This window comes from Natrix helvetica (assembly GCF_964273705.1).
Source record: "Natrix helvetica genome assembly, chromosome: 2".
In the NCBI taxonomy this organism is placed as follows: Eukaryota; Metazoa; Chordata; class Lepidosauria; order Squamata; family Natricidae; genus Natrix; species Natrix helvetica.
The window spans coordinates 8,949,930-8,974,408 of record NC_138552.1 but is presented as its reverse complement, the minus strand read 5'-3'; the positions used below and the strand labels follow the sequence as shown (position 1 = coordinate 8,974,408).

Below are 24,479 nucleotides of genomic sequence, written 5' to 3'. Positions count from 1 at the left end.
CCAGAAAACCACCAAGCTCAGAGAGAACCAAGGACCCCACAGTCCTGCTCTTCCTCTTCCTCCTTCTCCTCTCCTCCTCCTCCTCCTTTGCAAACCCTTCTCCCTTCTAGCACTGATGATGTTGCTTACTTTGGCAATGAAATGTCTGCCAGAAAACCACCAAGCTCAGAGAGCACCAAGGACCCACGGTGCAGGAAGCTATAAGTCTTCAAGGTGTGGACTAATAGGTAACTTAAATAACAAGTGTAATGTTACAGGTTCTATACACATTAAAGATTCAGAGGGCTCCCCAGGAGCAGTTTTAAGAAGAGTTAGCTGAAATGATATAGGGTTTCCTGCCTAAGCAGGACTAGAAGACCTCCAAGGTCCCTTCCAACTCTGTTTATTCTACTCTACTCTACTCTACTCTACTCTACTCTACTCTACTCTACTCTACTCTACTCTACTCTGTTTCTATTTCTATTTATTTCTATTCCCAGGTTTTTCTTTTCTCTTTTTCCCCATTTTCATAGTTTGGATCACCTTTCCCCTCTTCTAAAAGGGGGTTATTAAAATTTGAACCTCTCCCTTGTTGCATTGTTCAGTGACAGTTAGTTCACGCTAATGAAGAGGTTATTAGTTCTGGCGTTCCGCTCACTTTTATGAAACGTTTCTTGTTTCATTCAAAGCAAAATTGTAAACGTGGAACAAAAGGGGAAATGAAATTCTCAGAAATGCCCCCTTCCCAAACAGAGATTCTTCTTTTAACAGCTAATTCAACGACATTCACGGTAAGAGTGAAAACAGGAGACAAGAAAAATGCCGGGACGGACTCCAATGTCTTTATCATCCTTTACGGATCCAAAGATGACACAGGTAGGAGCCAAACTCACCTATGCAAATCATTCAGGTGGATGTTGGCCAATAGTTTAATGCAGTGACGTGCGGTGAGGTTTATGACTGGTGAGGCACTGACACAGTGCTGGGTTTCAAATATTTTTAGACTTGTGGACTTCAACTCCCAGAATTCCACAGCCAGGCATGCTCAGTTCCAATTTAAAGCGACAGCATTTGTTTTTCTCCTTTGCTCCTTCTTTCTTTTTCTTTTTCTTCTCCTTCCCTCCTTCCTCCCTCTCTCCCTTCCTCCCCCTTTCTCAAACACACACACACACACACACACACACACACAGAAGTTGGATTGGACTATCTCTCCTACCCCTTCCCTCTCTCACTCACTCTCAAACAAACCCCCACACACACAAAAGTTGGATTGGATATCTTTTCCAGTGGCTTGAAAGCAGCTCCTCTGCCATCCCCCCCCCCATTCCCCTGCTGCCTTTCCCAAACACCTCCACCATTGCAAATGCAGCTTGCTGTCTGGGTGGGAAATGCCTGGAACACAATAAAGCCCACCCACCACCTCCTGCTGGCAGGCTGGGGTGAGAGGAGAGGCAGAGAAGCTGAGCCTTCCAAAAGAAAGAGGCTGGGGGGAAGTGTGTGTACTACAGCATGGCTCTTTGCCTGGCTTCCTGCCTCCTCCTGTGGTCTCCTCAGTGCTCGCTTGTGCTCTCCCTCCCCAAGTGTAGTTTGATTGCAGGTGGAGCCACTTGTAATCAGTGAAGCTGGGCTAGATTTTTATATAGTTTTATCCAGCTGTGTGTGTGAGAGAGAGAAATGAATGGGGGCCTGGGGAGGAAGTCACTACACTTGGGGAGGGAGAGCACCAGTGAGGTTAAGCAGAGTCATCCACGGTGAGGCAGCAACTAGCTCAGCTTTTTCCTTTTACTTTTTTTTTCATGATGAGAGTGGTGAGGCTGTGCCTCACTTGCCTCACCTGACTGCACGTCACTGGTTTAATGAGTAGCCCAGGATGCAGGACAAACTGGCTCCGTACTTTGATTGGCTCCTTCTGCAAGTGTTTTTATCTTCACACGTTTGTTTGCTCATCAATGCAAGTAGTCCTTGACTTACAACCATTGCTTTAGTGACAAAGATACAACAGCAGTGAAAAAAGTGACATTTTTCACACAACCTTTGCAGCATCCCTGCATCAAAATTGCAGCATCGCGCAATCAAAATCCTTCCAATTGGCAACTGCTTCATATTTATGATCGTTGCAGTGTCCCGGGGTCATGTGATCCCCTTTTGCGACTTTCTGACAAGCACAGTCAATTGTGTTACTAACAACTGCAGTGACTCACTTAGCAACCATGGCAAGAAGAGTTGCAAAATAGGGCAAAATTCACTTAACAGCTGTCTCACTTAGGAACAGAAATGTTGAGGTCTCAATTGTGGTCATAAGTCCAGGACTATGACACCGGAAAGATTAGCAAAAATGTTTAAGGATAAATCAGCTAAATGTTGGAAATGTCACCAATTACCAGGAACATATTATCATATGTGGTGGACATGTAGAGACGCAAAAAGCTACTGGGTTAAAATACAATCATAGTTAGAGAAAATGATATATCAACCCATAAAATTTAAGCCAGAGATATTCTTATTGGATATTCTACCAGATAAATATACTAAAGAAGACTCATATCTGATTGTACAAATAATAACAGCAGCTAGAATTGTATTTGCACAAAATTGGACAGCAGACAAAATCCCATTAGAAGGAGAGATAATAAAGAAGATATTAGATTGTGCAGAAATGAATAAGTTGACATTGAGAATAAAGGACAATGAGGAATCAGTGCACTTAAGGACATCAGGGCGATTTTATGATTGGCTTGAAAAAAGATACAAATAGAAAAAGAAGGGAACAAAGCACAAAACAAATAACTCAGACGACACATTATTAAATCATGGGGAGGGGAAATAAGAAAGTATGAAAATGTGAATATAGAGGTGGAAAAATGATATGAATTTACAAATGTTAAACAGCAATTATAAGAATGTATATTTAAGAATGAATTTGAAAGGAAAAATAAAGAACATTTTTCAAAAAAAATAAGTCTAGGATTATCTGTATAGCTGAATCAAATATTTTTTTTCCCTTTACATCTAAAATAAATATTTTGGGGGGCATGTCCAGACCTTTTTTGGGGGTGGGTGGGTGAGGGTGGGTTCTCCCTGGGGCTATTTCTTTCCAGCTTATTGAGCCATGGTGGTGCAGTGGTTAGAGTGCATTTCTGCAGGCTACTTCTGCTGACTGCCGGCTGCCTGCAATTTGGCAGTTCGAATCTCACCGGCTCAAGGTTGACTCAGCCTTCCGTCCTTCCAAGGTGGGTAAAATGAGGACCCAGATTGTTGGGGGCAAGAGGCTGACTCTGTAAACCGCTTAGAGAGGGCTGTAAAGCACTGTGAAGCAGTATATAAGTTTAAGCTATCATCTGTCTCTATTTCTATCTTCTGTCTATCTACAATATCTATCTATCATTGTCTTTCTGTTTCTCTATCTGTCTATATTCTTTCTCTTTATCCATCCATCCATCATCTATCTATCTATCTATCTATCTATCTATCTATCTATCTATCTATCTATCTATCTATCTATCATCTATCTATCTATCTATCTATCTATCTATCTATCTATCTATCTATCTATCTATCTATCTATCTATCTCTGGTGCAGTGGTTAGAATGGAGTATTGCAGGCTGACTCTGCCCACTGCCAGCAGTTTGATTCTCACCAGATTCAAGATTGATTCAGCCTTCCATCCTTCCGAGGTGGGTAAAATGGGGACCCAGATTGTTGGGGGCAAGATGCTGACTCTGAAAACTGCTTAGAGAGGACTGTAAATCACTGTGAAGCAGTATATAAGTTTAAGTGCTATTGCTATTATTATTAAGAGCAGAGTAATTTATGTTCAGCCTCGTTAATAACCAGAAGGAGTTCCCTCCTGCTATTTCACTCTTGATTTTTACAGCAAATGTACAAAATCTGGGAAACCTAAAACCAATCTCTTGATGGATTTTATGACTGTCTTAAGATTGAAAATGATGGGGAAATATGCAATGTGCATTTGATCCAAATTGTGTCCTAAACAGGTGCAACCTTTAAAGTAGGGGAAAATAATTTATCTCACCTGAAATTGCTGGGTGTTGGACAGCATATAAAATGTTGGACTTCTGCAGTCACTGCTGGCACCATCCAAGTTATTTTCATTTGTAACCATGGGAGTTTGTGATTAAAACCAAAACAGGGACAATCTACTTGAAGGCTTCTAAGACTAACCGGAACAAATTTGAGCGAGATAAAGTTGATGTCTTCACGGTGGAATGTGTGGACCTTGGAGATCTGAAGAAGATAAAGATTGGCCATGATAATACAGGTAGGATGGCATGAAATTCCTTGGAGAATTGTAGGATGGGATGATTCCATAATATCCATACCTCTATTTATCTCCTTTGGGAAGCTAAAGGTTTAACTGGGTTTAAAAACGTTCCTTCCCCCAAGCCTAAAGGTTAAACCTGGAAGCTATAGAGCAGTGATGGCGAACCTATGGCACGCGTAGCCATTTGTCAGGGCACACGAGGTGTTGCCCTGTCAGCTGGCCGGCTGGGTTCACCCTTTTTTAAAGCCATTTTTCTTCCTCCCCAGGCTCCAGAGGCTTTATAGGACCCGGGGGGCACGAAAAGAGCCTCCCCTGCCCCCCTGGAGACCTTCTGGAGGCTTCATGAGCTTCCCTGAAGCCTCCAGAGCGCAAAAAACGGCCCTATGGGCAAACCGGAAGTTTGCTCGGAGAGTCATTTTGATTGCTTCGGAGGCTTCAGGGAAGCTTCCCGAAGGTCCCTGAAGCCTCCGGAGGGCTTCCGGGGGGGGGGATGCTGTTTCGCCTTCCCCATGCTCCTATAAAGCCTCTGGAGCCTGGGGAGGGCTAAAAAAGCATGCAAAAATGGGGGGGTCGTGCCTGTAGTGTGCGCATGTGCACTGGGGGGTGTCACAAATTGCATTATGGGTGTGGCACGCCTGCAAATGACTCCCCTGCACTCCCCCCACTTATGGCACGCGAGCCAAAAAAGGTTCGCCATCACTGACATAGATAAAGCCACCTCTTGGCTAGGAGCCTAGAAAGCTATCTTCAAGAAACCAAGATTAAACTTATGGAATGCTTTCTCAACGGCTAGTAAAATGGACTGTTGTTTCCTGCAAAGAGTCCCCTCCCGTCGCTCCACCTATAAACTCTTTGGGAGGGGCCACAATCTTAGCCAGCTGTCCCTACTTCCTTCTATGACGTCTTCTCCACAGCTGTTCCTTTCTTTTCTCAGCTCTACGCATACGCATATCAGGGACAACCTCCCTCTGTTCCTCTTCACTGCTCCCTGACTCCGATGCCACCTAGTGGCCAACAGGCCTCTCTAGTCCCTGCTCTGACTCCAAACACCCTCCAGAGTCTTCCTCATCCTCCAGAGCAGTCCCATAATGGTCTGAGCTGTCAGAGTCCACCAACAGCTCAGCCGGGCGCTGCTGGGCCACAACACAACCTTCTGCCAGCGAAAACGGAGCTCGCGAGAGTCATATGCAGCCTTCCTGAGCTCCGTTTTCGCTGGCAGAGGCACTGCGGGCCGGTTGTTTGCTATTTCCAGAGTGGCCCCGCGGGCCAGATCTAAACACCCCATGGGCCAGATCCGCCCCCCCGGGCCTTGAGTTTGACACCCCTGGTGTAGGTGTCTCCTAAGTAGGTAAGTAAGCAGGGGGTTGGACTATCGTTGGCATTTACCACCAATGAGATTGCCCAAAATGTACCCGAACACGAATCCAACTTGCTGGAAGTGCAAAAAAAACAACAACACAAGGGACTTTCTATCATATATGATGGATCTGCCCGGAAACTCAAAAATATTGGATGAAAATTTTGAAGTGGGTACAACAAATTACAGAGGAACAAATAGCATACAAACCCAAACTCTTTCTGCTGGGAATAACCAAGGGGAAATATGAAAATTAAATTAAATACATACTACAACATCTTCTGACTACAGCTAGAATAACGTTTGCCCAATGTTGGGAACAAAGTAATACTTCCCCCAGATGAATTAGTGATTCAGAACATTTTGGATTGTGCAGAAATGGACAAGTTAACACAAAAATTAAAAGACAAAGAAGAGTCTGAATATTATGAAATATGGGATAATTGGCACAAATGGTTGCAAAAGAGGAATAAATAAATTAATTCAGACAAGAAACAATAGAGAAATGTATAGAACTGTAGATAAAATGTATATAAATATAGAAGCGAAATAAGATTGATATGTACAGGTATGATGACGTAACAATGTGATGATTGTAAGATGTTATGGAAGGAAAAAGAACAAAAAATCTGCTGCAAAAAAAAAAGCAGGGGGGTGGACTAGAAGACCTCCAAGGTCCCTTCCAGCTCTGTTATTCTGTTCTTCTCTGCAGGTCATTCGGAAGGGTGGTTTTTAGACTGGGTTGAGGTGGACGCTTCGTGCCTCGGACTTTGCCTGAAGTTTCCTTGTGGTCGTTGGCTGGATAAATCTGAAGATGACGGAGCAATCGAGAGGGTCTTGTTTCCTGCGGAACTGCAAACCATGACTTACATTCCATGTGAGTAGCATGGCAGAAGATCAACCTGCATTAGGTCTGAAAAAAATACAAGTTATGGGTAGTCCTCGACTTACAACAGTTCATTTAGTGGCCATTCGAAGTTACAACGGCACTGGAAAAAGTGACGATGTTTTTCACACTTATGACCCCCTGCAGCAGCCTCAAAATTCAGACGTTGGGCAGCTGACTCGTATTGATGATGGTTGCAGTGTCCCGAGGCTATCTGATCCCCTTTTGTGACCTTCAGACAAGCAAAGTCAATGCGGAAAGCCAGATTCCCTTAATGACCAAATGATTCACTTAACCGCTGCAGTGATTCACTTACTGTATTTTTCGGAGTATAAGACGCACCTTTTTCCCTCAAAAAAGAGAATGAAAATCTGGGTGCGTCTTATACACTGAATAAAGCATTTTTTTGCCTCCCGAAACCCCGCCCCCTTCACCAAAATGGCCGTGCAGAGCCTTTAGGAGGCTTCCTGAGTGCTCCTGGGGGCTGGAGAGGGCAGAAATGAGTGAAAAATGGGCCGTTTTTTGTTCCATTTTGCCCGCCCCCAGGAGCACTCTATAAGCCTCCTAAAGGCTATGTATGCCCCCTTTTTTGACAAAAAACGGGCCTGTTTTCACGAAAAATGGACCATTTTTTGCTCATTTGGGGGGGCACCCGGGTGGGCCACCCCCCAGGAGCACTCTACAAGCCTCCTAAAGGCTATTCATGCCCTTTTTTTAAAAAAAAGGGGCCGTTTTCGTGAAAAACGGGCCGTTTTGGGGAGGTCTGCAGAGTGCAAAAACTTTTTTTTTAATTTGCCTCTTCAAAACCGTCTTATAGTCTGAAAAATACGGTAACCACTGTGGCAAGCAAGGTCATAAAATGGGGCAAAATTCACTTAACAAATGTCTTACTTTTCAACCAAAATTTGGGTCTCAGTTGTGGCCGTACACTGAGGACTACTTTTAATCCTTGACTTGCAACCACAATTGAGGCCAAATTTTGGTGGCTAGGCAACAAAGCCATTTGAGTTTTGCCCCTTTTTGTGACATTTCTTGCCACAGTTGCTAAGCGAATCACTGCATGTTGTTAAGCTAGCCACACGGTTGTTAAGTGAATCTGGCTTCCCCATTGACTTTGCTTATCCGAAGGTCACAAAGGAGGATCACATGATCCTGGAGACACTGCAACGGTCATAAATGTGAGTCAGTTGCCTAGCCTCTGAATTTTGATCACATGAGCATGGGGATGCTACAACGGTCATAAGTGTGAAAAATGGTTATAAGTCACTTTTTTCAGTGCTGTTGTAACTTTGAACAGTCACTAAATGAACTGTTGTAAGTCAAGGACTAGCTGTACATTTAGGTGCCTGGGATGTCAATCTTGAGACTTGCTTTAGATAATTTTTTTAGAGGAGAAAACATATTGTCAGATGCTTCCTCCAGAATTTTTTATTTTTTATTTTTTGTTCTCTTACATACCATTTTAAGTATACATTCACATAATTGTCATTCTTATTTACATTTGTCATACATTTATTATTCCATTTAATGTTATTATATACAGTTTGGGATGCTTTATTTACCATCCTTTCTTCCTTTTGTAACACCACCTTATTTTCCCTTTCTTTTCTCCCTCCCTCCATTCTCTACTTCCTTCCTTCCTCCTCTCCTTCACCTTTCCTTCTTCCCTTCTCTTCCCTTTCTCCTACTCCCATTCTTCCTCTTCCCCTTCCTACCCTCTTCCTCTCCCTTCCATCCTCCTCTCCTTACCCTTTTCTTCTTTCCCCCATCTTCCTTTCATTCTCTCCTCCTCTCTCTCTTTCTTTTCTGTTATTGTAGATGTCTCTTTCAGATCTCAGTTTATGTTTCCTTGGGATGGTATTTCCGCAAACCCAAATATAATTTGATATCATTTCTTATTCCCTTACCTTCGCTGATCTATCCTAACTATATTTTCCTCTCCTTTATATCTCGCTTTTGGATATATACTTATATATTTAATATTTTCTTTTCTGTTTTCCCCTTTCCCCCCTCTTTTCCATATTGGCAGATGCTTGTATTGCCCCCTTTTTTTAATGTGCAAAGTGCTTGGGTCCATTTGACATCTCATGCTTTTCTTCCAAGCTTCTGAGTAAATATTAAAAATTGTCATCATTGATTTGACAAGGCAAATCTTCAACCCAAGTGTGGCCCATATAATTGCTCCACTTAAACAAATTGTGCCTCTAACCATAATCTCATTTCCCCATCATTACCCTTACAGGTTATTTACTTAGTTTGCAAGGGGAAGAAAAAAAAATCTAATGATCTGCTAACATTTCAGAAAGCTTACTTGTTAGCAAGCCTGGAAAGGGCTTAAGATGTGATAACACGTCCCCAATTAAATAACTGTACTGGGAACGTGATTGTTTAATTGTTACAGGCTGAAGCAAAAGAAAGTGAAGATTTTTACACCTTGGATGAAATATTAAAATTCTGTTCTGCTACTGAAAACCACAGTTGCACCCTTCCTTTTGTTGTATAACAAGTGTGATGTGGTTTCTCTTTCCTTTGAATAATATCTGTCATCTAAACATAACAGAATAACTGAATAATAGAGTTGGAAGGGACCTTGGAGGTCTTCTAGTCTAACCCTCTGCTCAAGCAGGAGACCCTATACCCCAGTGGTGGGATTCAGCCAATTCACACCTATTCGGGAGAACCGGTTGTTAACTTTCTAAGCAGTTCAGAGAACCGGTGGTTGGAAGAAATCTCCTTTTGTTCCCCCCCCCCCCCACTTTACAGGGCTAATCCTGTAAGGAAGGCAGGAAGGAAACATTCTGGTGTTGTTTCTTTTTTTTTTTTTTATTAAAAGAGTTTTGTACAAACAAATTTTTCCCCTTTTCACCCCCCCCTCCACACGATATAAATCTCATACAAATGCTATACCCCCCCAACCCCCCCGCAAAAATTCACATTCAAATATTATACCAAACACTTTACCCCCTCCCCTCCCCCCATCTTAAAATAGATTACTCATAACCCCTCTCCTCCCAACAAAAACTATATAAATTACTCTTAAATTAATAATAACACATTGATCATTTTCTAAGCTAATTTAGCATCTATAACTCTTAATATAAATTTCTCCTAGCCTAACAATGTTTCATTAGTCCCATCTTCTAATTTATTCATACATATATATTGCCCCACCCTCCACCCTAACCCTCCCCCACCTCCCACACAAACCCACCCCCCTGACTTCCGCTGTATACCACTCTAACAATTCCAAACATCCCATATACTATTTACTCTGATCATCTATCGGTCTAAACATTCTTACCTAAAGGCTAGATAATAACTCCTTGTTTCTAGCCTCATCTTTATTGCCCTGCTTTCAGAAACTGCCTCTCCGGTTAACCCTTGCTACATTGTAACAGCTAAGGCGAAGCGCCCATCGACGTTAGTGATGTTGAGTTGGCCACGCCCACCCAGTCACATGACCACCAAGCCCCGCCTACCCAGCTGGTCATTAGGGCAGAGGACCAGTTGTTAAATTATTTGAATCCCACCACTGCCTATACCATTTCAGACAAATTGTTGTCCAGTCTCCGTTTAAAAATGGGCCAGTCATGGAGGCTGGGGAAGGCTCGGATGTGGGCTCTGCGTCGGAGGCAGAGATGGGGCTGAGGCTGTCTGGCAGTGATGAGGTGCAGAGGTGGGCTGCTGCCGGATCAGCCCTGATCGGCTGGACTGGTAGTACCAGCAGTGGGAGGCTCCGCCCACCTGCCCAGACACTTCTGCGCATGCGCGGGAGCATGCCCGAACCGGTAGTAACAAAATTGGCAACCCTCTTCTGATCAGGTGCCTATGGAGCTAGACAGCAGTGAGGCAGAGGAACAGCTGGAGCCTGTTCCCAGTGTGCGCATGCGCAGAGCTGCCAGAAGAAAAGAACAACTCAGTAATCAAGGCAGACTGCAGAGATACACTTAACAACTCTGGCAAGAAAGGTTGCAAAATGGGGAAAACTCACTTAACAACTGTCTCACTTGACAAGAGAAATGTTGGGCTCCATTTGTGGTTGTAAATCGAGGACTATGGGTATCAGAAAAGCAGGAAGCAGCGGGCCAGATGTTGATTACTTACTAATTGATGCAGATTCCTACCAGTCGCAAGGATCCATCCCAAACTCGGCAATTTGTGTTCACAGATAAGAGCTCGTCATAACTGAATCAGGATTCTCTGCCCTGATAAAATGCACTTGATTGACGATAGGTGTGAGGTTGGTTGGAAGAAAAGTGATCCTATCCCTCTTACGTCGTCCGTTTTGTTTTGTTCTCCTCTGGCCAGTTGTTCCCTACGAAATTACTGTCTACACCAGTGATGTTTTTGGAGCAGGTACCGACGCTGACGTCTTTATCGTTCTGTACGGGGCGGACGGCATTTGCACGCAACAGAAATCCCTGTGCCAAAACAAGAGGGAACAAAGGCTCTTCTTCAAGAGGAATTCTATCAATCAATTCATTGTGGAGGTAAGGGGGAAATGTGTTCTGGATCAGTGGTGGGTTCTGGGCGGTACCTCCCGGTACGGGCTTACCAATGGCAGCCGGGAGCAGCTGCCACTGTACCAGAACAGTGTTTCTGTTGGGCCTGCCCACCCGCCCTCATTCCTTACCTCTTTTTAAGGTAGCGGGCCATTTGCGCACACGCCTGCAGCATACGGCACCTGCGTGACACTCCGCCGAGCAGCTGAAGTGTCGCAGGGCGGTGGGTGTGTATGCGTGCGCAGCGCCCATGCCTGTGGTTGATGTCCAGCCCAGTCGCAGCGTACCGGTTGCGACGGGATCCAGAACCCACCACTGCTCTGGATACTCCCAGCAAGTTGGGAACCGTATGGCAGGGTTTAAAGAAGAAGCAGAAGGAGCTAGATTGCAAGAACTGGTCAGAACAGAACAAAACAGAACAGAAGAGCAGAGCCACAGAGCAGAACAGAAGAGAACAGAACAGAGCAGAGCAGAACAGAACAGAACAGAACAGAACAACAGAGCAGAGCAGAACAACAGAGTTGGAAGGGACCTTGTAGGTTTCTAATCCAACCCCCTATTCAAGCAGGAAACCCTGGCCTACACCATTCCAGGGAAGCGGCTGTCCAATCTCTTCTTAAAGACTTCCAGTGTTGGAGCATGTACAACTTCTGGAGGCAAGATGTTCCACTGGTTAATTGTTCTCAGTGTTAAGGAAAGTTCTAGATTGCTTCTCTCCTTGATTAGTTTCCATCCATTGTTTCTTGTCTTGCCTTCAGGTGCTTTGGAGAATTAGAATAGAATCAGGGGTGGGATTCTACCAGTTCGGACCTGTTTGGGGGAAACAGCAACGATCCGGTTGCTAAACTGGTAGGATCCCATCACAGAATAGAATAGAATAGAAAACATGGAGTTGAGTGGAATGGAATGGAATAGAATAGAATAGAAAACATGGAGTTGAGTGGAATGGAATGGAACAGAACAGAACAGAAGAGAGTAGAGTAGAGTAGAGTAGAGTAGAGTAGAATAGAATAGAATAGAAAACATGGAGTTGAGTGGAATAGAATAGAATGGAATAGAATAGAATAGAAAACATGGAGTTGAGTGGAATAGAATAGAATAGAATAGAAAACATGGAGTTGAGTGGAATGGAATGGAATAGAACAGAATAGAATAGAAAACATGGAGTTGAGTGGAATGGAATAGAACAGAATAGAATAGAAAACATGGAGTTGAGTGGAATAGAATAGAATGGAATAGAATAGAATAGAATAGAAAACATGGAGTTGAGTGGAATGGAATGGAATGGAATAGAACAGAATAGAATAGAAAACATGCAGTTGAATGGAATAGAATGGAATAGAATAGAATAGCTGGAAGGGATCTTGGAGGTCTTCTAGTCCAATCCCCTGCTCAAGTAGGAGACCCTATACCCGTGATGGTGAATCTATGGCACACATGCCAGAGGTAGCATGCAGAGCTCTCTCTGCGGGCACGCACTCAGTCCCCAGATGTTCTTCTGGTTTCCTTGCACACATCCATTTTCGGGGCCATTTTCCGTGCTGTTTTTAAGCCGTTTTTCGGGATACTTTCAGGTTGTTTTTTGGGCTGGTTTTGCCCCCAAAATGGCTGAGAATCGGCTTGAAAACAGTCTGAAAACACCCCCCAAATGCCCTAAAATAGCCAAAAAACAGTCATGCGCACCGGCCAGCTGATCTTCAGATTTCCAGTACTCCAGTGTGCATGCGCATGCACACACTTTCCAGTTTGGGCACTCGGTGCCAAAAGGTTCACCATTACTGCCCTATACCATTTCAGACAAATAGGTTTCCAATCTTTTCTGAAAAACCTCCAGCGATGAAGCACCCACAACTTCTGGAGTCAAACTGTTCCACTGAATAATTATTTCCCTCTTCTTTTTGGCAGTCCCTCAAATATTGGAAGACTGCTATCATGTCATCTCTAGTCCTTCTTTTCACTAGACTAGACATCCCAAATTACTAATCATGGACATAATCCTTTCTGGCAATGTTTGATTATCTTGAGCATAATATCCATAGAGGTTGTCATTCATGGTTGTCCCCAAGTGCTTTTATTTTAAAATTAAAATAAATTAAAATGTATTTTAAAGGCAACTGGATTTCCTGATTTTTCTTTAAGCTGTTTCCTTCTCCTCCAAGAAACTTCTTCTGATTCCCCACCAGTTAGTTAGAACCAAAGAAGCTTCTTGGATCAGAAGCGAGACGTGTTAAAGAAAAACCAGTTGCCTTGAAAAGAAAAGCATTTTGGGGGTGATCTTAAGCATAGAAAGAAATCAGGTTAAGAAGGGTATTATTATAAAATTGTACATGGTGTAAAACAGGGATCTTCTTTTTGGGGGCGGGGATCATATTTGGAATTTTCAGAGCATAATACAATACAATACAATACAATAGCAGAGTTGGAAGGGACCTTGGAGGTCTTCTAGTCCAACCCCCTGCCTAGGCAGGAAACTTTTTTACTTTACTTTATTTCGTATTTCTAGACCGCCCCCTCTCCCAAAAGGGACTCGGGGCGGTGTACAGTCAGGCTAAAACACCAATAGGATGCTTATAAATAAATACATAAATACATAAATGGAGGAGGCTATATAAAACTGTACCTTCAAGTAAAGCATTAAAAGCAGTATTTAAAAACAACCCCTAAAAATACCCCAAAAAATTGAATTTAAAATAATTACCCATGAAATTCCCCAATTAAAATATCTGCCAGGAGGTAAGATAAAACTATGAGTGGGCCAGGCCGGCTAATCAAAACAGGTGAGTCTTTAGTTTTTGTCGGAAGGAGCGGAAGTCGGTGGTAGTTCTGATGTCGGGGGGGAGGTCATTCCAGAGGGTTGGGCCCATCACAGAGAAGGCTCTACTCCTAGGCGCCGCCCGTTGGCATTGCTTGGTGGACGGCACCCGGAGGAGTCCCTCCCTGTGAGAGCGAATTGGTCGCAGGGATGTGTGCGGCAGGATGCGATCCCGCAGGTAGCTAGGTCCTGTGCCATGGAGCGCTTTAAAGATGGTGATCAACTCTATACTGTTCCAGACAAATGGCTGTCCAACATCTTCTTCTTTTTTTTGTAAAAAGTTTTATTGGTTTTAAAAACATTTATGGGAAAAGGGTAATAGGGTACATAGAAAATTTTAGTAGCTTCCATGTTGGTAGTAGAAATCCCCCCCCCCCATCTCACACTTTTACAATTTTAAAAATAACATGTAAAGGATAGCACAAACAGAATTCTTACTTTGTATCAACAACATGTTCAATCAACTCTTTCTTTGTCACTTTCTAGTATATCAACAATTGCAATAATATTTCAGATGTTTTGTGACCTGAGCCTTTTTGATATTGCCTCCTCCTCTCTGCTCCCGGGTGGGGCCGTGCCCCCCCTCCATATTTTGTGCATTGCTGCTTTTCCCCCCACCTCTGCTATCTTCGTCCTCTGGGAGGGAAAATGTTTTTTAATAAAGGCCTCTGCCTCGTCCACTGTCTTAATTCTAACTCGACTTACCTCCCAGAAAATCAACATTCCTTCTGGCATTAACCATCTGAACCAAATTCCTCTATTATATAATTTGTTTGATAAGGAAGCGTACTTCCTCCTTTTTTCTCTGCTCTTTTTTGGAATTTGCTTTAGAATGGCAATCTCTTTGTCTTGGTATTTTAAAGGTCCCTCCCTTTGGGCCCCTAGTACCTCATCTCTCATGGCCTTCCTGAGAAATTTAACATGTACCTCTCTTGGAACATTATGAATTCTGGCATATGCTGAATTGATTCTATAGACCAGGTCCATATCCCCCCAGATCTGCTCTTTGTTTCTCTTAAGGTATTCTGCTAAAATTGTGCTCATAATATCTTTAAGAGCTTCATTTTCTGTCTCTGGTAGGTTCTGAAAGACATTCTTTCCAATTCTATTTTGGCCATAAAATTTTCCAGTTCTAAATTTCCCTTTTGGACCTCCTTAACCCTTTCTTCCCCAACAGGTCTTCTAGTCCAACCCCCTGCCTAGGCAGGAAACCCTATACCGTTTCAGACAGATGGCTATCCAACATCTTCTTAAAGACTTCCAGTGTTGGGGCATTCACAACTTCTGGAGGCAAGTTGTTCCACTGGTTAATTGTTCTAACTGTCAGGAATTTTTTCCTCAGTTCTAAAGTTGCTTCTCTCCTTGATTAGTTTCCACCCATTGCTTCTTGTTCAGGTGCCTTGGAGAATAGTTTGACTCCCTCTTCTTTGGGGCAACCCCTGAGATATTGGAACACTGCTATCATGTCTCCCCTAGTCCTTCTTTGCATTAAACTAGACATACCCAGTTCCTGCAACCATTCTTCATATGTTTTAGTCTCCAGTCCCCTAATCCTCTTTGTTGCTCTTCTCTGCACTCTTTCTAGAGTCTCCACATCTTTTGTACATTGTGGAAACCAAAACTGGATGAAGTATTCCAAGTGTGGCCTTATCAAGGCATTATAAAGTGGTATTAACACTTCACGTGATCTTGATTCTATCCCTCTGTTGATGCAGCCTAGAACTGTGTTGGCTTTTTTGACAGCTGCTGCACACGGCTGGCTTATATTTAAATGGTTGTCCACTAGGACTCCAAGATCCCTTTCACAGTTACTACTGCTGAGCAAGGTACCACCCATACTGTACCTGTGCATTTCGTTTTTCTTGCCTAAATGTAGAACCTTACTCTTTTCACCATTGAATTTTATTGTATTAGATAGTGCCCAATGTTCAAGTTTGTCACGATCCTTCTGTATCTTAAGTCTATCTTCTGGAGTGTTGGCTATTCCTGCCAGCTTGGTGTCATCTGCAAATTTGTTAAAGCATGTTATGGGGATGTATCACTTGTTTTAGGGATGTGGCACAAAGTATCAGTTCCCCAGTAAGCCAACTTTTGAAGCTGAACTCATGACCATTTTGTGGTGTCCTGTAATTTTCAGCTTCCTCCAATCTTTTCTGAGAATGTGAACAGAATTGCAGACCAAATGCTGTTTTTTGGGTTTTTGATGCTCATATTTGTTACAGCAGGGTAGTTGGCAACACCATCTCACAATCACTGATGTGCTGTTTGTATCTGAAGACATCTCTAAATTTTTTTTAGAAGCCGTTGCTGTTTTATATAACTCTTTTTAAAAAGAAAACAACAACACCCTGATCTTATAAAATGTAGACACACAGATAATTGAGTTTTTTGTTCCCAGCTTATTTTAGCAGAGGGTGTTTTATTGATTTTGCCTTCCAACTGACCCCTTCCTGTCTCTTTTTTTCCTTCTTTCCTTCTTTCTTTTTTCTTCCTTCCTTTTTTCTCTCTCTCCCTTCCTTCCTTCCCTTAATTTCTTCCTTCTCTCCCTCTCTCCCTCTCCTTCCTTTTTTCTCTCACTGTCTCTCCCTTCCTTCTGTCTGTCTGTCTTTCTTTCTTTCTTTCTCTCCCTTCCTTTCTTTCTTGTTTCTCTTCCTCCCTCCTTCCTTTAACATATATTAACACTGGTGCATTTGTGTTCTAGATGTCTTTCTCTGTCTCTCTGTGTCTCTCTCTGTGTCTTTCTCTGTCTCTCTGACTCTGTCTCTGTGTGTATATGTCTGTCTCTGTCTCTCTCTCTCTCTCTGTCTTTCTCTGTCTCTCTGACTCTGTCTCTCTCTCTGTCTCTCTCTCTCTCTCTGTGTGTGTCTCTGTCTCTATGTTTGTGTGTCTCTGTCTCTCTGTATATCTCTGTGTCTCTGTTTCTCTCTGTCTCTCTCTGTCTTTCTCTCAAAGTTTGGTTTGTTACCTATTGCTAGTAGACAAATATGAAATAGAGTCCCAAAGGTACTTTTCAAGAGGCCGGTTCTCCGGGCTACTCAAAATTTCTGCTACCAGTTGCCTCTTGAAAAAGCACCTTTGGACCAACCATGTCCTGGATGATGGAGAATCTCAATAACAAGAGGGAAGCAAAAAAAAATCCCAATGTTAAAGACAACATATAAAAGATAAGCAAAAACAGAATCTTGTTCTACATTATATCAACCATGTGTTCAATCATCTCTTTTTTGTCACTTTCTAGTATATCAACAATTACAATAATATTTCAAATGCATTTATTTTTGTGACCTGAGCCTTTTCGATATTGCTCCCTCCCCCCTGTCCCCAGATGGAGCCACAGCCCCTCCCTCCTTCATATCTTGTACATTATTACCTTTTTCACTACCTCCCATATTTTCGTCCTCTAGGAGAGAACTGTGTTTTTTAATGAAGGCTTCTGCCTCCCCCACTGTATTAATTCTAATTCTGTTTCCCTCCCAAAAAATCAACATTCCCTCTGGCAATAACCATCTAAACCAAACTCCTTTATTATATAATTTCTTTGATAAGGAGGAGTACTTCCTCCTTTTTTCTCTTATTTTTTCGGAATTTGCTTAAGAATGGTAATTTCTTTGTCTTTATATTTTAGTGGTCCCCCCCCCCCCTTTGGGTCCCTAGCACCTCATCCCTCGTGGTCTTCCTAAGAAATTTAACATGTACCTCCCTTGGAACATTATGTGTTCTAGCATATGCTGAATTAATCCTGTAAACCAGATCCATATCCCACCACAACTGTTCTTTGTCTCTATTAATATATTCTGCTAAAATTGTACTCATAACATCCTTAAGATCTTCATTTTCTGTCTCTGGTAGGTTCTGGAATCTGAGAAAAAAGGACATTCTTTCAAGTTCTATCTTTGCCATAAAATTTTCAAATTCTAAATTCCCCTTCTGGACTGCCTTAACCTCCTTCCCCAACCCAGCCACCCCCTCCTCCAACACACTAATTCTTTGTTTGTTTTCTGTTATATGGTGTTGTACACCTCTGAGTTTTTCTTTGAGGTCTGTCACCTCTTTTTTCAACTCATTTTGACCCCTCATAATTTCCTGAAACATTTGGGTAACAGATAAGTCTTTTGAGCTCTTTCCAGTCCCTTCTAGTTGTAACAATGAAGTAATTTTCATCTGATGCATACTTGGGCTGGAGGTGGCAGAAGTGGGAGCCAAGAATGACTTGCCCGTTGGTGTTTTTTTGGGCCCCATTTATCTGAGTTCAGAGATGGTATAAATCTTTTACAAAAGAAATGGCGTCAGTGGAGTGCACAGCTGTGCCGATCCAAGGAGGCAGGCAAATCCAAAAGTGAAAAGTTAGTTCTCCATCACAGTTCCAAGGCATGGAGGCACACCAGAAAGGGGAAAATCAAATAATCAAAATCCAGGAAGACCACATAACAGGAGAGGTCCAGGGGTCCTTCAGAGGGGGTAATAATACAATGCCAGAGATTTTTTCAAAGGTAGTTTCAAAAGGCAGACTTCATTTGTAAGTACAAAAATGAAGACGGAGGGGAGCCATCTTGGCTCCTCCTTTAACAGGGAGAAGAACAAAGATTTCCATAAAGTTTTTTTTCCTTTAAGAAAACAGCTCAGCAATCACCTTTCAGTTGTGATATAAATCTTTCTCACATAGTTAATACAGGTGACAAGTCAGCCTTTATTCTTTCTCCATTCCGATATAGAGAGAGATAATTCAAATGCAACTTTTTCTGAGGGAGGTAAAGAGAAAGAACCCCCCCTCTAATCTTCCAGCTTCAAATAGATTGAACACGAATTTACAATAGTCTGCTGCTTATCCGTTAACGATAATTAAGGAGATTAGGACAGATCTCTCGACACCCGCATTCCAGCCGCTCCTCCTTAATTAACTCCTTCCTCCCAGAGCCCATTCAGCGAAAGGGCAGAAAGCCAAATGCTGTTCCATGCCCCCCCTCCGCTCCCCAGATCCTGGGGCGAGGCTGGAAACACCCCTGCCGGCTGCCGCCAAATCCGGGGTCCCTCCGAGACCCCCTGTGCTCCTAAAAGGAGCCCACCAGAGAGACAAACAGCAGACAACAACGTCCATCGCCTTCAATGACCGGAAGTGATCGCGGTAAATACCACTTCTGACTGCCCCTGCCCCCATCTCTACCTCCCAAGTCCCAGCTGATTGGGAGGAAATGGGGATTTTGCAGTAACTTTCCCCTGGAGTGGGAAGGGAATGGAGATTTTACAGTATCCTTCCCCTGCCACGCCCACCAAGCCATGCCATGCCCACCAAGCCACACCCACAGAACCAATAAAAATGTATGAATCCCACCACTGTTATACCCTAAACATTTTATGTGCTGTTTTTTGTGAATGCTGTGCATTCATGCTGTATTCTGTTACGCCACACAAAATAGAAATACAAAAAAACCCATCCAAGATGGCTGCATTTTGAGGGGCCGTCAGGATGATTTATCGTCATTTTATCCCATTAGGCAAAAAATAAAATAAAATAAAATGTGAATTAAAGGAACAAATTGAATTGTATTTTGGACTTCAAGAAAACCCTTTCAGGTAATTCCATAACCACATTTTCCCTAAATCCCTTCAGCTAGAAGACGTTGGCAACATCCTTGAAAAGATCCGCATTGGGCATGATGGCTCAGGTATCAATTCAGGCTGGCACCTTGACCAGGTAGACATACGGAGGCTTTTACCAAATGGAAAGGTAAGGAGGAGTTTTTTGTAATGAGTATTTCCATCCAAATATCTTTCCTGCTTTGCTTAAAGCAAATGTTTCTTCGATTACCAACTCAAATAAATCAGTCACCAATTCAAATTTCAGACCCACCAAGAGTGCAAGAGAGTGGCTTTATAAAGCCACAGTACAAGTAGGCCTCGACTCACAATCATTCATTTGGTGACTGTTCAAATATTGACTGTATGTGTTTTGGGCACATTCACAGAATGGTTTCCTTAGTGACTTGATGATTTGCTTTCCAACAGACTCCCTTCCTGTTCGTTCTTTCTTTCTTTCTTTCTTTCTTTCTTTCTTTCTTTCTTTCTTTCTTTCTTTCTTTCTTTCTTTCTTTCCTCTTCTTCCTTCCTTCTCTCTCTCTCTTCCTTTCCTTCCTTTCTTCTTTCTCCCCTTCCCTCCCTTCCACTCCTTCCTTCTCTCCCTCCCTCTTCTTTCTTTCTTTCTTTCTTCTTCTTCTTCTTCTTCTTCTTCTTCTTCTTCTTCTTCTTCTTCTTCTTCTTCTTCTTCTTCTTCTTCTTCTTCTTCTTCTTCTTCTTCCTTCTCCCTCCCTCCCTCCCTTTCCTTCCTTCCCTCTCCCTCCCTCCTTCTCTTCCTTCCTTCTTTCTTTCTCTCTCTTCCTTCCTTTCCTTCATTTTTTTCCCTCTCTCCCTCCTTCCCTTTCCTTCCTTCTCTCCTTCCCTTCCCTCTTCTTTCTTTCTTTCTTTCTTTCTTTATTTATTTATTTCTCCTTTCTTTCTTTTATCTTCTTCTTCCTTCCTTCTTTCTCTCTCTTCCTTTTCATTTTTTCCTTCTCTTCCTCTCTCCCTCCTTCCCTTCCTTCCTTCTCTCCCTCCCTCCCCTCTTCTTTCTTTCTTTCTTTTATCTTCTTCCTTCCTTCTTTCTCTCTCTTCCTTCCCTTCATTTTTTCCTTCTCTTCCTCTCTCCCTCCTTCCCCTCTTCTTTCTTTCTTTTCTTTCTTTTATCTTCTTCCTTCTTTCTTTTCCTTCCTTCCTTTCCTTCATCTTTTCTTCTCTCCCTCTCTCCCTCCCTCCCTTTCCTTCCTTCCTTCTCTCCCTCCCCCATCCCTTCTTTCTTTCTTTCTTTCTTTCTTTCTTTTATCTTCTTCCTTCCTTCCTTCCTTCCTTCCTTCCTTCCTTCCTTCCTTCCTTCCTTCCTTCTCTCCTCCTTCCTTCCTTCCCTTTCTTCCTTCCTTTCCCTCTCTCCTTCCTTCCCTCTCCTTCCTTTCTTCCTTCTCTTCCTGTCTCTCTTTTCATTCTTTCTTTCTGTCTTTCTCTCTCCCTTCTCTCCCTCCCTCCCTCCTCTTTCTTTCTTTCTTTCTTTCTTTCTTTCTTTCTTTCTTTCTTTCTTTCTTTCTTTCTTCTTTTCTCTCTCTTCCCCCTCTCTCCCCCCTCTCTTTCTTTGAAAAGAACTTTTGAAAGAACAAGTGAATTTTTTAAAAAAAGTCAGGTAGGCAGAAGGGGGTTGCCTGCAGGCACTTTTGGGGCTCCAGATACTCCATTGCCTCGACAGAGCCACACAATAAACTTCCAGTAGATTGAGAAATCAGCTGCTGTCGATGAATGGAAGAGAGCCAGCAGCTCCATCAAGGGAGGTTGAGATAAGTGTGACAGCATCTCTCTCTTCCCTCCCTGGAACAAATGAGATTTTGTTGGCATGCATTACGCACAGTTGGCTTCTTAGGGCCTTCAGTTTACTAGCAGCAGCAGTTGCATTATCCACATGCAGAAGTCAGCTATCCCCAAGAATAACTGTCACTTTATGTAAAAAAGACCTTAAGACTCTGGAAAGAGTGCAGAGAAGAGCAACAAAGAGGATTAGGGGACTGGAGGCCAAAACATATGAAGAACGGTTGCAGGAACTGGCCATGGCTAGTCTAGTGAAGAGAAGAACCAGGGATGACATAATAGCAGTCTTTCAATACCTCAGGGGCTGCCACAAAAAAATAACAGAATAACAGAGTTGGAAGGGACCTTGAAGGTCTTCTAGTCCAATCCCCTGCTCAAGCAGGACCCTTTCAGACAAATGGTTGTCCAATCTCTTCTTAAAAACCTCCAGCGTTGACTGGAAACAAGTCATTCCACTGATGAATTGTTCTCACTATCAGGAAATTCCTCCTTAGTTCTAGGTTGGTTCTCCCCTTGATTAATTTCCATCCTTTGCTTCTTGTCCTGCCTGCTTGTGCTTTGGAGAATAGCTTGACTCCCTCTTCTTTGGGGCAGCCCCTGAGATATTAGAAGACTCCTATCATGTCTCCCCTAGTCCTTCTTTCTATTAAACTAGACATACCCAATTCCTGCAACCGTTCTTCATATGTTTTAGCCTCCAGTCCCCTAATCATCTTTGTTGCTCTTCTCTGCACTCTTTCTAGAGTCTCCACATCTTTTCTACATTGTGGCGACAAGAACTAAATGCAGAATTCCAAGTGTGGCCTTACCAAGGCATTATAAAGTGGTATTAACACTTCACGTGATCTTGATTCTATCCCTCTCTTAATGCAGCCTAGAACTGTGTTCGCTTTTTTGGCAGCTGCAGCTACTGCAGGCTCATATCCAAGTGATTGTCCACCATGGACTCCAGGATGCCACTTGCAGTTACTACTATTGAGCCAGGTAGAGCGGGGTCAACCTATTTTCCAAAGTACCTGAAGGCAGGACAGGAAGCAATGGGTGGAAACTAACCAGAGAGAGATCCAAACTAGAACTAAGGAGAATTGAGAACAGTGAGAACAATTAGTCAGTGGAACGGCTTGCCTTCAGAAGTTTTGAGTGCTCCAACATTGGAGATTTTAAAGAAGAGATTGGACAACCGATTGCCTCGAAATTGTACAGGGTCTCCTGCCTGAGCAGAGGGCTGGACTAGAAGACCTCCAAGGTCCCTTCCAGCTCTTATTGTTCTGCTCTCCCGTGATTAGAAATAATAAGAGTCCTACATCTGGAAACTGCTGCTGTCTTCCCTTTGTGGACAGATTTATTTCAGGACCCTGGACAGCTGCTCATGGATACTAGCTGGCCGGCATTTCTTCTGCGCCACTCCTGCCGGACTCTCTCACTGAAAAAAAACTCATTAAACAGGACGAAACTGAATGTTGCTATTAGCTACGCCTAATCTGTCTGAACTCTCTGATTTAAGCATGCGACGGAAGGGGAAGAGAGAGAGAGAGAGAGAGAGAGAGAGAGAGGCCCAAGGCTGCACAATGGTGTCATAATCACGCCACAGGATATTACCACCGGTTCGGCTGCCAAGGCCTCTGAAAACGGTGCTACCTGATTAGATTGTGAGCAGGCATGTCAATGTGTCTGTGTGGGGGGGTAGAGATGAGGTCAGATTAAATTGAAAGCATCTGGCAGGAGAAACCGCGTCGACTAGAGAGGGCTAAAGCCACGTTTCTCTCTCCCACTAATTGCATGGCCTCTGTCATAATGAATATGGCTGCAGAGAGAAGCATATTGGAGCATTGGAGTAGATCCTGCTTTATGCAGATAAAGAAGGGGAAAACCTGGAGCGAGAACATGGGGATTCTGACACGAAGAAATCACCAATATTTCCTAGAGGAGAACAAGCTCTCCTACACCATTTCAGACAAATTGTTGTCTAGTCTCTTCTTAAAATCTTCCAGTGTTGGAGCATTCACAACTTCTGGAGGCAAGTTGTCCCATGGTTTAATTCAGGGGTCAGCAACCTGGAGCCACACGTGGCTCTTTCATCCGTCTGCTGCGGAGGGATGAAAGAGTGTGAAGATCTGTCCGTGAATCTCAAGAGACCCTGTGCCCAGTCTTTCCTTGCAAAGCACCGCATTTGGAAAATATTTACATGGCAGCTTTCCAAGCTAGATAAGGTCTGTGGTCATAAATACTCCTTTAAAAGACTGTTTACCAGGCCTTGCTGAATGTGAATGAGAGGAATTCACATCCGTTTAATACAGGGGTGAGTTCCTGCCAGTTCTAACCTCTTCTATAGAAGAGGTTCCACAAATCTCCAGTGCCGTTTAGAACCAGTTCCAGCTCCCTCCCCCCGCCCATCCACACATCATCAAGATGAAGAGCGAGAGGAGGAATTCTGGGAGTTGAAGTCCACAAGTCTTAAAGCTGTCAAGTTTGAACACCCCTGGGTTTTTTTTTCTAAAGGGTTAGGGGTGCAAGGGTCTTGTAACTTTACAGCTTTAAGACTTGCACACTTCAATGCCAGAGTTTCTGAGCCAATATTTTGGTTGCTAAGCAAGAGCGTTGTTAAGTGAATTTCACCACAGTTTACAAGTTGGCCATGCCCACCCAGACACATGGCCGGCAAGCCACTCCCACCCGGTCACATGGCCGGCAAGCCACTCCCACCTAGTCACATGGCTGGCAAGCCACTCCCACCCAGTCACATGGCCGGCAAGCCACTCCCACCTAGTCACATGCCTGACAAGCCACTCCCACAAAGCAGGCCACACCTACAGAAGAGGTTCTAAAAATTTTTGAAACCCACCACTGGTTTAATAAAAGGGGTTTTGTCGGGACCAGGACTCTGCCTTGTGCTTTTTGGTCAGAGCGCTAGCCAAGTGTTTCCCTCAGCACAAGCTGCTAGTGTCGCCACAGAAAAGGCCTCGCGGATTTTAGAAATAAATAGAATTTATTCCTGCTGTTATATTTTGTCGCACTGCCCTTCCACCTTAGGAACGAATGAAGCCTGAGGGTTGCAAAGATTTCATGACTAAATATTTTTTTAATCTTTTTTTTTTAATTATTGTGATTTCAGGGTTCTGAGAAAACCACATTTCCATGTGAAAAATGGCTGGCAAAATCTGAAGACGACGGGGAAATTATGAAGGAACTGGTGCCCTCCAGAATTTTTACTGAAAAACTCATGAAAGATGGCACTCTTAAGCAGATTGATGAAGAAATCGACGACTCACTGGAAAGTAAG

At 43.2% G+C, this 24,479-nt stretch overlaps 1 protein-coding gene across 1 annotated transcript in view; it reads left to right on the top strand.

Annotated features, from left to right (window-relative positions):
- LOXHD1 (lipoxygenase homology PLAT domains 1) overlaps positions 1–24,479 on the top strand; it is a gene marked incomplete at its 5' end in the record, with an annotated part of 213,163 nt that overhangs the window by 119,425 nt on the left and 69,259 nt on the right. The window contains 6 exons of the mRNA XM_081940466.1: positions 751–855; positions 4,131–4,259; positions 6,332–6,496; positions 10,814–10,995; positions 19,428–19,544; positions 24,312–24,474. Of these exons, the coding sequence (XP_081796592.1) occupies positions 751–855; positions 4,131–4,259; positions 6,332–6,496; positions 10,814–10,995; positions 19,428–19,544; positions 24,312–24,474 (861 nt within the window). The remainder of the gene's footprint in view (positions 1–750; positions 856–4,130; positions 4,260–6,331; positions 6,497–10,813; positions 10,996–19,427; positions 19,545–24,311; positions 24,475–24,479) is intronic.